The sequence below is a fragment of the Sceloporus undulatus genome, chromosome 7, assembly GCF_019175285.1.
Source record: "Sceloporus undulatus isolate JIND9_A2432 ecotype Alabama chromosome 7, SceUnd_v1.1, whole genome shotgun sequence".
In the NCBI taxonomy this organism is placed as follows: Eukaryota; Metazoa; Chordata; class Lepidosauria; order Squamata; family Phrynosomatidae; genus Sceloporus; species Sceloporus undulatus.
Window position 1 is genome coordinate 16,337,661 of NC_056528.1, and position 13,696 is coordinate 16,351,356.

At 42.7% G+C, this 13,696-nt stretch overlaps 1 protein-coding gene across 2 annotated transcripts in view; it reads right to left on the bottom strand.

Annotated features, from left to right (window-relative positions):
- Positions 1-5,469, bottom strand: part of C5 (complement C5) — a 32,149-nt gene extending 26,680 nt beyond the window's left edge. The window contains exons 1-8 of one of the 2 annotated variants that reach the window (XR_006104943.1): positions 5,285-5,469; positions 4,170-4,362; positions 3,601-3,769; positions 3,260-3,330; positions 2,852-2,943; positions 1,356-1,438; positions 607-697; positions 90-195 (exon numbers count right to left, since the gene is read on the bottom strand). Coding sequence is in view for 1 of the 2 variants with exons in the window: in XM_042478334.1 (XP_042334268.1) it covers positions 90-195; positions 607-697; positions 1,356-1,438; positions 2,852-2,943; positions 3,260-3,330; positions 3,601-3,769; positions 4,170-4,362; positions 5,285-5,349 (870 nt within the window). In the remaining variant the exon portion in view is untranslated. The remainder of the gene's footprint in view (positions 1-89; positions 196-606; positions 698-1,355; positions 1,439-2,851; positions 2,944-3,259; positions 3,331-3,600; positions 3,770-4,169; positions 4,363-5,284) is intronic. The other variant, XM_042478334.1, reaches the window with a different exon arrangement.
- Positions 5,470-13,696: the final 8,227 nt, after the last annotated feature.

Here is a 13,696-nt window from a genome sequence, read left to right on the forward strand (position 1 = left end):
TATCTGTCACAGGCAGAGTGAACCTGGACCAAGGTTTAGGACTTCAGACGCTTCGCTTGGAAATAAGATTGTTTTCGGTCCAAATGTACCTCGATGTGCCGCAAGGCTTTGGGCATCATGGTTTTGCTAGTTCCTTCAATGATTCCAAAACGGACATAAACCTGTGCATCAGGCACTGGCGCATTGTAGAAATACCTTGAAAAAGAACACACAAAAATAAGGAAAATGAACTACGCAAATACCCATAGTTTAACCCATGGGAAAATGACATATAATAAGAATGAATTTATTTCACGCAATGGAGGAACCATTCTCTATGCAGAAGCAAATGGTATCAACGCTCAGAAGGGAGGAATTAACTGAGATAAGTGTATAAAGCTGCAGCATAAATAACAGCAAACAGCAGTTCTCAAAATGTCACTAAAAAGTGTGCAAGACACAACACCATCTAAGGACTGCGTTCTGCAACCTTCTGCAACATGACAGAGGATGCAAGGCAAAGTACAACATCTTGGATTGCAACTAACCTAGCCATTTTCAGAAGGAAAAACCCAGCAAACTAGAACCCTTGAAGAGCAAGAGACAAAGAGGATAATGCTTCCTTACCTGGCTCTAATAGTAATTTTGAAACGTTCGAAGTGCTGATAGCCGATGAAATTATTCTCTGGTTCAATGGTAACAGAAAAGCTTGGCATGGCTGAAAAGGTAAATAGAAGGGAGTTCATTTTGACATTTCATCCATACATGAAGAAACGCATTCCTCCAGAAATTTTACAGGTAAGGTCGCCCATTTTTGTCCATGCTGCATTTACCAAATGGGAATCCTACATAGGTCACCCAGAGTGAAAGGGATATGTTTATATATACATGAGTGTGCTTATCCTTTCAATGCATTTGGGGCCATTTCATTATACATGGCCTCTACAATAAATATACAAACAGCTTAAGCTAAGAGCACCAGCTAAGAGCCCTAGATCTTGTCTGATCTTGGAAACTAAGCATGATCACCTCTGATTAGCATTTAAATAGGAGACCGCCAATGAAGACCATGTGCTGTAGGTGATATTTCAGAGGAAGGAACTGGCAAAACCACCTCTGAGTATTCCTTGCCTAAGAAAACCCTATGAAAATTGATGGGGTTTCCATAAGTCGACAGACAACTTGAAGACACAAATGTACAAGTAGCCATTATAATACTTAAATAAATCCCAGGAGGGGAAATTATTGAGCGAACTAGTTAGCCAATGGATTGATCACAAAAGGCAAGTATGTCAATATAATTCACTCCACTCCTAACTAAACTTGTAAGTAACTAAACTGGTAAGTATTAACATTTCAGGAATTCTTCATGTTACCATATTCTTTAACTTGAAACCGTGCTTCAGCAGTGGTTGTGAAGTCCTTCTGATACTTTGCTTTAATCTTCCAAATACCGTATCTATGGGGAAAGTTGTAAGAATAAAAAATAAGGGAGAGATGAACCCAAATCTCCATAATGAAACATGGACGCAGCAGTGCAGTTGGGTAATTTTAGACTTACTGATATTTTCATGGCTCATTTTCTCTCCTTAAATTATGCAGTTTGATATGGCTTTAACTGTCATGTGTCCATCTTAATTAATCCTGGGAAGTGTAGTTTGTTGCGGCACCAGAGCTTTCATACACAGAAGGCTAAATGCCTCACAAAATTGCATTGAGCCATGGCGGTTAAAGGGGTGCCAAACTGGATTATTTCGGCAGCCTTCGTCTAACTTTAAAGGCGCTGTCCAAAGATCTGGATCTGTTTGGGGGAGGTTGGGTCAGCAACCTCATTTAAAATGCATACTAAAACCCAGAGCAAAGATCCCATTGCTTGGTTCTACCAGGTTTTGCAGATCGTTCGCCAAGCTGCAAAATGAGGGAAAAGACTTGCTCTGCAACAACCCTTGTTTAAAATAATATGCAAACGTCATGAGAATATTTGAGTATCACTCTTTAGAAATGGCAAGCCGAAACACTTGCAACTCGGATGAGTCAAGTCTCAAGTATTCCACTGAGGCAGTGCAAGTGGAACACGGTTACAGCGGAGAAAGCAGCTTTCAAAAAGCAACGTATTACTAGCCACTTGTACAATATTCCCTGGTCCTTGCTTTCAACGACGTTGTGCGAACCTCCAGCATCCTCTAGAGGGCAAAATGGGAAATCAAGACGATGTAGTGTATAATATATACTCATGTATATAAATCTGAAAATATAGGTTAAAAAATTGACCCAAGAAAACCTGAGTTGACTTATCCATGGGTCAATGTAAGTATTGCACTTTAATTCTTATTTTTAAACAAAGGAACCATCCCCTGCTGAAAGGCCAGATTGCAAACTGTCCTAGAAGCACAGACATCCCTCTAATGTCTCATCCATCTAGCCTTTAGGGTGAGCACAAGCAGTTCAAATTTTGCAGAAATTTTGTAAGTTCCTTGGTATTGTTTTCCTTTGCTTTGTTCTTTACATCCCTAGTTCTTCACATCCTAAGTTTTGCCCTCAACTTATTCATGGATCATATCAAAATCCATGTCCTTGACTTATGCATGAGGTCGACTTATAGGTGAGTATATATAGTACTTCTTTGCATCTGATGATGTGATAACAATTCGCCGTCGTGTTTTGAACTAATATAAACAGTCATGAGAGGAGTGGATCCAGATCAGGAATGCAGAAATGGGCAAAGGGATAAAAGTAACCCCAGTGTGGATTGCAACAGCAACTAACCAAATATCCCTTATGCTACTAGTGCTGGCAGTTTACCATATATTTATTGATTTCCAAACATACAAAAGATTTAATTTTGTATTTTTTAGAATATCAACACGCTTACTTAGGGTACGGAGGAATTTTAAAGTCAGGGAAAGATATAATTCCAGTGATATCCTCTTCCTTTATAATATCCACTTCTACATCTTCTGGATCCTTCAGAGGAAAAAAAAACTTGTTAATGTTTGCAAATGAGATACAAAACACTGGTAGCTTTTAATAGGGTTTGAACTGCTACTATCTAAATGTTGTATTGTTTATAGCTTTAAATTTTGCTTATGTGGATAACATATGCATTAGCTTTCTCATAGAGCTGGAAGGAGCCTCATGGACCACTGAGTTCAGCCATTTGCTCAGTGCTGGTTTGTATCAAAAATCATCTGAAAGACAATTCTTACTCATCCGTGTTCCCACTTCTGTGCTGTTTAAATTTAAACTCTGAATAGTTAGTGTTTAATTCGGATGGACTTACCACAAAGGTCAAGGTGGCTGCTCTTCGTGCCGGCCTTAGTTCTTCATTCAAAGAATAGACCCGAACCTTCACTGTAAGGATAATTTAAAATAAGTGATATTGCATTGGATGCATTTGTAAAGAAATGTATAATGCCCTACCCACCCTGCATCCAACTCAGAAACATCTGGGTAAACAATATAATAATCGTTATTATTTTAAACAAGGGTTGTTGCAGAGCCAGTCTTTTCATAAAACTGTAAAACACAATCACATAACAACAATACATAGCAGCCCCAGTTACCGAAATGCAGAACTACAATGAGGTGTGTAGCAGCCAGCCAAATAAAAGGTATTTTCACCTGTCTGGTCAGGAGTGTAAATGGGTTTGTCTGTCTGCACAAAGAGAAATCCGTTGTCATACGTAACAGGCATCTTCTTCTCTTTTGTGAAATGCGGAGAAACTGCTTCCAGGTAGACATATTGTACGGAGGCCTTGGGGTCTTCGCTCGATAAATCCTTCGGCTGAAGCTGGAAATGGAGGGAGGATGTTTGAACAAAGGCAAAGACCATAACCATAAATCATAAGAAATTTCCAAGATAATAAATGAATAATGATCAATAATAAAAACCACACTGTCTTATATGTTTGGTATCATAACACCACATAAGCCAAGGTCAGAATTATGTGTGTGTTTTGTTTCCCTTCAAGTTGTTTCTGTCTTATGGCAACCCTAAGGCAACTCTATCATGGGGCTTTCTTGGTTTACTTGGTAGGAGGTTTGCCATTGTCTTTCCCTGAGTCTGAGAGCAAGTACAACTCCCATCATCCCTTTCCATGGTTCGCACTGCTTGGGGCTTCTGGGATTTGAAATCCGTTGCACCTGGAAACACAAGCACCACTAACCTGACCAGTTTGATTATTACCTACCGTTAAAATTACAGCGCCTTGGAATGAGTTGTCTGGAGTTAGCTGAGTACGGCCAAAGGCATAAGTAGTTTGTTTATCTGGGAAGCTCTTGATAGAGATTGTCACTGGAAACTCTTCTTCATAGCCAAAGGCTTGGATCACCACCTTTTCAGAGGCTGCGACACGGAGATTTTTGGGTGCCGAAATGACATATCTGTAACAGAAAGGCAAAACAATTGCTCTCTTTCATAGTTTAGTAAGAACTTCTCTAGTCTGACACTAAACCACTACATCACACTGGCTCCTAAGGCGTTCCTATCATGAGGTTATCTGGATCAGAGGCAGGTTGCCATTGCCATCCTCTGAGGCTGAGAGAGTGAGATTTGCCCAAATGGGTTTCTATGGCTCAGCAGTGATTCAAAGCCTGATCTCCTGGAATCCTAGGATGCATCTACACTGTAGAAATAACGCCGTTTGACACCACTTTAGCACCATCCTATGTAGTTTTACAAGGTCTTTAGCCTTCTCTGCCAAAGAGTGCTGCCAAAACTACAAATCCCAGGAATTTGTACAATGGAGCCATGGCAGTTAAAGTGGTGTCAAACGGCATTATGTTTGCAGTACAGATGCACCCCTAGTCCAACCGTGAATGCTGCATACCATGCTGGCTCAGATCTATGCATCTATGTGTATCTATTTACCTAATGAAAGAAAAGCATGAATGGGGAAAGGTGTGCAGCAGAAAAACGGCTGGAAGGGAGTTATGAAAGCAATGCCAGCCCCCATACACACATCCCTATATGAAGCTGTCATTTAATATAAAACCTTGTATGGGGGATGTCCCCACTTAGCAATGGAAACCCATGGTAATCCTGGCAAGTCACACTCTCTCAATGTCAGAGGAAGGCCAAGGCAAAGCTCCTCTGAACAAACCTTGCCATGAAAACCTTAGGGTTGCCGCAAGTCGGAAATGACTCAAAGGCACCCAGCAACAAGCCAGTCGTAAGTAATTTTAGTGGGTCTTCTCTAGGAACATAAAAGTCTGGATCCAACCCATTATCTTTCCTATAGCCTCTAGCCTTTTTTAGCATCTCTGTTCTTTAGCACTACAACAGATATAGCCGCTCTTTACTTACGTTTGCTCCTGAGCCAAACTTTTTCCGCAAATCGTCAGAAACAAGAAAATGCCTAGAAGATTCATGATTGCCCCAAGCTGGGGAAACCAGCCTTGGTGTTGTGTCCCTCTCCTCAACCACCGAGGGAATTTGTTTGACAATTTATCTAATGGTTAATTATTCACGGGGTTATCAAATCTTGGAAGAGGATTTCCATGTCATTGTCGCAAACCTCCTTTGCGATTTCGGGCCCGAAGTTTTCTTTTGTCTGTTTCTGTTTCTATGCACAGAAGACGATTGCGGAGAAGACACACCTTCTCTGGTTGAGTAAGCAATTATTGTTTTTTTAGGAAGGAATGCAAGACCTTCCTCTTTAGAAAGGCCAGCAAAGTCTTCTTGCGGTTTTGAGTGATTTCTCTTTATTACACTTCTTGCCTTGTTTTGACATAACACATTTCACTGAGTTACTTTGGTCAAGTCATACTCTCTCAGCCTCAGGCCATGGCAAACCTCTTCTGAACAAATCTTGCCACAAAAAACCCATGATAAATTCCCTTTAGGGTTGCCATAGATCAGAAATGACTGGAAGGCACACAACAACAACAACATTTTATATATTCTACGTTTATTTGGTGCATTGCCGTTTACATGTGTTGTTTCGTGCTGTGAAAAGCTCATTCGTCAATATAATAAAGGCGCTTTTCAGCTATTCCAGTCATTATATGCAACAGTCCTAGAGCTGTGGATTTCATGGGTTTTTCAGGCTTTGTGGCCATGTTCTAGAAGAATTTGTTTCTGGCAATTCGCCTCCATCTGTGGCTGGCATCCCCAGAGTTTCTCTGAAGATGCCAGCCATAGATGCTGGCGAAACGTCAGGAATAAACTCTTCTAGAACATGCCCACATTGCCCGAAAAACCCACAAAAAACTATGGATGCCAGCCATGAAAGCCTTCAACTTCACCTAGAGCTGTGATTTTCACCATGTGGTGGGAAGGATAAGTAAGTGCGTCGCAAGGGGAGATGGAAAGCTAAAAGAGGGATCAAAAATTAAAGCATTCATTGCATGGTGTGCATGAAAGCAGAGAGGCACCCACATACTCAGAAAACTGGAAAAGGGATGAAGAGGCCAATTTATTTGTAATGAAGACAAACCAGAGCTAAAAGCTTATGTCTAGAAGCCAGAAGCTTCTCTGCTGAAAGAAATCCAGGAGAACTCATCACCCTTTTAGCTGCGGTTTTATTGTCAAACTGGTCTTACCACTTAATTCAATCTGCATGCGCCAATTTATTTACACTAAGGACACAAAAACCCACTGGGTGACCTTACGCAAGTCGCACTTGCTCAGGGTGACAAGATTCCATAACTGCAAAGGGGGGGGGGTTAGCTAGTGTTATAATGTGTACAGTGTGCCAATGAACCATTCTTTCTACTGTAGACTTTCTACTCTATCGTATGTATCTGAGGAAATAAGACTCAAAGCTCACGTTGCCAACTTCTCTCTTTTTGTTGGTCTCAAAGGTGCCACAACATCACTTTGGAAACCGATCATTTAAAGAAAGGTGTTCTCTTAGGTAAAAAGAAATAAGAAGAAGACCAGGAATGGGAAGGGCAGCTATGAAAGAACTGGAAATGATACTGAAGAGGTAAGATATACAACTGAGCACTAAAGTTAGAATCGTCCAGGCCACTGTATTCCCCATCATCCCCATGTATGGATGCAGACAGAAAGAAAATCAAGCCATTCGAAATGTGGTGCTGGAGAAGAGTACTTAGGATGATCCCATGGACAGCCAAGAAGACAAACAGATGGGTTCTTGAACAGATCAGGTTAGAACTCTCCTTGGAAGCTAAGATGATCAAGTTGAGACTATTGTACTTTGGCCACATCAAGAAAAGGCACAGATCACAAGGAAAAACAATAATGCTAGGAAAGGCAGAGGGTAAAAGAAAGAGATGAAGACAACAAAGTGGATGGATAGACTTGATCAGCGGGGTTATGGGCAAGGGCTTGCAGGATCTGGGCAAGACTGCAGTGGAGGATAAGGATTCTTGGAGATGTCCCATCCACAGGGTCGCCATGAATCGGAGCCGACTCGAGGGCAGCTAACAGCAACAACAACAAGGAATCTCTCAGTCCTCCAATGCAATTCTGCCAGAGGTTGGCCATAGAGTTGCGCTGGAGAACCTAAACATTCCTAGAGAAAACACTACTCTAGGCATTTGTAGGTCCTCCAGCATGATTCTATGGTCAAATTTTGGCAGATGTTGACCTTAGACTTGAACTGAAAGACCTGGAGATTCCTAGAGAGGTGTTATCTTAGGTTAAAAGAATGTGTTTGTTTGTTTTTTAATTTACTCTTTTCCACATTTATGGGGGTCCTTTGCCCCCAAACCCCAGCCAATTCAAAGGATTGTGGATCCATGGAGTTGTATTAAACCAGCAAAATACAAATATGTGGACAAATGGGTTCAAATCGCCATGCATTTCTAAAATCACCTGACGAGGGTGATGCTGTATCTCTCCATTCATTCTCATGGAAGGACTCTGGATAAACACGGCACACCCAAGGAAACATATGGATTTGCATGTACTTTAGCGTACCAGCCTCCATTAACTTTGCAAGAGGTGCTTCTGCCTTCCTTATTTGCATATTAAGTTTAATAACCTCTGGATTTATCCAAACGTAAAGTTGTGCCAATGTTGCGCAAGTTTAAAACAAATACGGTCTGTTTCCGGTAAAAGACAGTTTGCAGAAGAAATAACTGACCAATAAAACCCCACAAGTTTTTGCCACCCGGGTATAGGTCACTTTTCTCTCTCCCTTTGCCTGGGATATCCCCTCTTTTCGCTGCCTCTTCCTTTCCAGGGGGTTATTTATTAAATTTGCTAATCTTTTGGATTAGAAAAACTGCTTTTTATCACTCTTCTTTGATCTCCCCAGTTGTAAAAGGATTTTCTGTAGGCTTGTGTATCTTTTGCTGAAGGAAAAGAGTCTATAGTCTTAGAGTCTATATTGCCAGAAGTAACCCATGCAAAATCTACATTGTTTTATTTGCACAATATCCCAGTATACTGTTAAATTCAATTGCTGGTCCCAGTTAGAGTAGACCCACAGCATGAATGGGACTTTGGTTATTTTAAGTTGAAACACAAAAAATAAAATTATGGGCCAAATTCAATAGCTTAGTCCTAACTGCAATAGATCTATTGAATCAATAAGACTTTGGTCCAAAATGCACTGTGGAAATAATCCAGTTTGAGACCGCTTTAACTGCCCTGGGAATGCTGGGAATTGTGGTGTATTGTGGCACCAGAGTAGGGTTGCCATACCGCCGGACCTCAAAACCAGGAAAAATGTAGGACAAAATTTTCAAATGTAGCACACAAAACATGTGTCCTACATTTGAAAATTCTGTCCTACATTTTCTGTGGCAATCGCGGCGAGGAGCAGAGGCCAAGCGGCGAAGGAAAGCCTCCACTCAAGGAGGCTTTCCCTCCCCGCCTGGGCCCCGGGCCTCACCGCGATCGGAGGCCGATTGGGCCTCTCCTCGTTCCTGGCCCCCGCGGGAGGCCAGAAGGAGGGAGGAGGCTGCAGGGAGGCGGGGAGTTGGCGCGGCGCCGCCCAAGAGGCGCCGTCCCTGCAGCCTCCTCCGCACCAGGCCGTCGCGGCCCTCCTTTTCCTCCGCGCGACCATGCACGGTGGAGGAGGAGGAGGAGGGCAGCGAGGCCCCAGGGTTGCCCAGCAACCCTGCTGCAACCGGGCTTTTCCCGGTTTTTGGCTGCACCCGTGCCGTGACCGGGCAGGTGCAGCCAAAACCGGGAAAAACCCGGTTGCAACCGGGTTATGGCAACCCTACACCAGAGCTCTCTGACAGAATCCGTGAAATGTCTCACAAAACAATACTGATGTATATTGGCATACTACATTGTTGTCCTTGATATGCGATATTTAATAAAATTTATTAAAACAAAACATATATTTTAAACAATAATTATTTTTTTATTGGGAAAAAAATATCATAACCAAACCCTTTTCAGGCTTAAAAATGTAAAAATGTAACTCTTTCGTTTAAAGGAAATATATTTTCAGTTCAGATTTTTAATGTAAAATCTATTTTTTTAAAATAGATTTAAAAATCACTTGGTTTTATTCGTGAAAAGGAAGGGAAACTAGTGCAAAGGAAGGCATAATAAAGTGTGTGTGTGTGTGAGTATAATATATATATATATGCTAATAATAACATATATGCTAGTATATATTATAATATGCATATATATATGATATAGATATGCTACATATATTATATATGCTATTATTATTATATATACACATATGGTTAGTATAATTATATATACTACTCTTATGATTATATATACACATTATATTATGCCTTCCTTTCCTGGTTTTCCCCTGCTCTTTTCACAAATAAATCAAAGTGATTTTAAACATATATATATATATATTGGCAAAACTGCAAAAATATTTACACGTTTGCAAGTCAGATACATCAGTACATATACAGTATATAATAAAGCTATATATATATATGGTACTGATTATCTTTGACTTGCAAACGTGTAACTTTTGGCAGTTTTGCAATTGTTTGTCTCAGCCATGTTTGTTTGTGCTTTACTTTGTATCATATTGTTTGCTTTATATTATCGAATCCTTTTTCTCCCGTCAGGTTCTTTGTGAGGAAAGTAATATTAAGAATGCCTAGTCTTATACACCTTATGCTTGTCTTATTATTATTTTTTCCATGTGTTGGTTTGGCAATATTCCACTTTCTAGAAAGTAACCACTGCTGCAATCCATTTTAATTTTAATTGGTTTTTATTTTATCATTTTTATGCACAGCGGTTGAAAAAGGCGGGAAAACACTCCTGATGAGAAATAATGGGCACAAAAGCAGTGCATGCGCAGAAAACTACTCAAAACTGAGCCACACAGTTCATTCAACTTCACTCTGCCAAGATGAAAGTGGCGCGAGACCATTAAATACAGTTTCGCTGGAAGGGCGTGGCTGACGGAGCGGTGTCTTCCCCATTGACCAGGCCACTGAGGAAGTGTGCCCTCATTGGCCGGCTAACCCGCCCCTTGGCGAAAGTGTATTCTTATTGGCCGAGTGACGGCGGGGGTGTGTCCTCAATGGGCCGGCTCACCCGCCCACCCATTCCCAGCCCCCTAAAAGCGTTTGGATGGAGGGACATGGCCGATGGCGAAAGTGTATTCTTATTGGCCGAGTCGACTGTGGAAGTGCGTCCTCATTGGTGGTACACCCGCCTCTTTTCCATTCCACCCGCCCACCTCCGCCTCCTCAGCCTCCAGCTGAGAGTAGCGCGAGACAGCGGTTTCTCTGGAGGCCCGACTGCAGAGGTGCGTCCCCATTGACCGGTCGAACAGGGGAGGTGTGTTCCTATTGGCCGTTCGCCTGTCCTTTCTCCATTCCAACCCGCCCACTCCACTCCAGAGTGGCTCTGGGTCGTTAAAAGCGGTTTCCTGGAGGGCGTGCCGATGGCGGAGTTGCGTCCCCATTGGCCGGTCGGACAGCAGCAGTGTGTCCCTATTGGCCGGGCGGACATTCCACCCGCCCAACTCCTCTTCTCGAACAAAATGGGCGCCGCCGGGCGTTAAAGGCCTTGGTCTAGGCGCTTCCTGTTCTTGTAGGAAGTAAGCGAGAAGCTGCTCTTTGGTTGTTGGTTTTTTAAGCTAAAGCCCTTAAATCCTAAGGAAGAGCGGAAGAGGAAGTGAGGAAGCCGAGAGGAAGAGGAAGATATAGATATCGCAAGGAAGGGGTTGTGCGCGCGCATCCGTGGCTGGAGGCCTGCAGGTTGCTATGGCAACGGCCGTCATCAAAGCGGAGTCCTGAGCCTGGGATTCAGGTGAGAGAAAGAGGCTGGTTTTCTCTGCGGGATCAATCCAGTTCGACGCCGCTTTCGCTGCTGTGGAATCCTGGGATTGTAGCTTGTGGTGGCACCAGAAAGGCGCAATGTCTTGTTCTAGTTGTTGTTCTTGTGTACCTTTCAAGTCATTTCTGACTTATGGCAACCCTAAAGCAACGCCTGTCTCAGGGTTTTCATGGCAGAGTTTCTGCCCTCTGAGGCTGAGAGAGTGTGACTTGCCCAGATCATCCAGTGGGTTACATGGCTGAGCCAGGATTCGAACCCTGGCTCCAGAGTCATGGTCACAAGCTGAGACAACTAGGCCACACTGCTCTCTCTCTCCTCTCTCTCCCTATTATAAAACTGAACTGAGGCACAATGATGGAGCAGGACTCTCTACAGCAATGGTTTCCAACCTTTTCTAATGCCACAACCCTCCAATACAGTTCCTCATGTTGTGGGGACCCCAAGCCATAAAACGTGGCGTCTCTGTTTCCCATGTAGCCCCTGGTCCCCCTCTCCACCGTTAGAAGGACAACAACAAATGTTTGTGAGAAGGACCTCATAACAGAAGCCTCTTTCTTTGGCTGGCATTTCTGCATTAGCTTTAGCATGTGAAGACTGGCTGCTGTTGTGGGTCTCCAGATGAAAGCCTCCAGCACATACCGCATAGCCATCGAAAGGCACATGCTTTATAGAGCAAATGAAGCAAAGTAACAAAATGCCCACCCTTCCTTTCAAACTCCATCTGGATGCTAGATTGGTGAGTGGTTGTGGTTGGGAGAGCAGTGCGTTGTGCTAGTTTCTGATATACATCTTAGACCTTAGCTCTTGGTTTGAAAGCAGACACTTTCCGATCAGCCTCCTCCCCGCATTGTTGTTTGATCTTGTTTGATCACTGGCCTTTGTTTTTTTATGGTGTACATTTGCCATTTTTGTAGGTCCCATAAACAGATAAGGAGCAAAACCTGCCTGATCCTTAGAAAGGAGAGAGAGGAGGAGTGGAAAGAGGACTGTTATGGGTGTGTAGTTTTGTTTCCCAGGGTGTTCACCTACACCTTTTAAATGGAAACAGATGTTCTCTCTAGGAATAGTCGGTCCTCCAGCGCAACTCTATGGTCAACTTTAAACCAAAGTCGCCTGAAGACTAGAGATGTCTAAGAGATCGAACGCTCAACGCTAGCAATTTGCAGCTCCTCCAGGAATTCTGTGGTTAATAACCTGGCAGATGTTGACCACTGAGTTTAACTGAGTTGCCATTTCAACTCAAGGAACATAGGGGTTTTGTTATTTTGTGTTTTTCCACATTCGCGGGGGTCCTGTCGCTCTAATCCCAGCAAATGTGGAGGACGAGTGTGTGTGTGTGTTGTAGTGAAAAAGTGCTTTTGGGGTGTTTAAACATTTTATGTTAAACAGACTCCCAAAATATTTATGCACCTGGGAAGGCTTTGACAAAAAAAAAATGTTGTGTGTCTTTGCAGCTTCTCACTGTTAATATGCAGAAGTTTGAGCAATGAGGAAAAGCCGCCTCAGCGAGCACACCAGAACAAGGCTGATGTCCTCAATCTCGACCCCAGAGCCCAATGTTCCTGTGAGCTCAGCCAGTCGGTCCCCGTCTCCTTATAGGAGACAAGAAACGCTCCTATGTATTAACGCCGGAGCAGGGATGTCAAGGGGATGCAGCCGAAGACAGCGACTCAGTGATTCCTTCTGAGCGTCTGGTTGGAACAAGTATTGTGGATGAACTGATCATGCACTCCCTGTACGTTGGAACTATATAATGAACCTAGAGATTTACTTTGTTGATAAAGCAGTTTCTCACAAGAAGCCCAGAGATGTTGTGCCTTTGACAGTTCCTGTGAGTTGCAGTTTTTCCTCATCCATTGCCATTTACGGTCATTCCAGTGTCATGTTTACCTCAAGACAATCTTCTTATTGACTTCAGTGACACTGTTAGCCCGGCACCCGATACATAACGGAGCCTCTTATCAAGAAGCTGGCCAAACAAAAAACCTGGGGCGCATACCTCTCTAAATCTTTCTCTCTTGCAAAAAGATGGAGGAAAGAAGTTCAAGGTATGTGATTATTGTAAGTTCTGTTCATCAAGAATAAAAGAACAGCACCTTCCACTCGATTACAGGATTCAGATGGGATATTACAGTAAAAAAACTTAAACTAGAAACGTAGCAAAGGGATTTATGCTGTGTCTACTCTTTAAATGGGATAGAGAACTGGGAGAACCAACTACTATGGGCCGTATTTGGACAATCTGAACTTCTTTGCTGCTGTTTGCTGTTCCTTTTGAAGTCACTGAAAGAGTGAGGAAGTCACTCTAACCACTGTTCCTTTCATATGAACAAGTCAGAATTGAAATCCAACTTTATTTAAGACAGGGTTTGATAATCCAAAAAGGCACAAGAGTTGGTATTTATCCAATTGCCTGTCCCTTTGCTATTGTCAGTCCAGAACCAAGGAGAAGCATTCTAGGTAGACTCGTATCAGACAAAAGTATTATTTGTTGACTTAAGCAAGAGTTGTGCTCCCAGT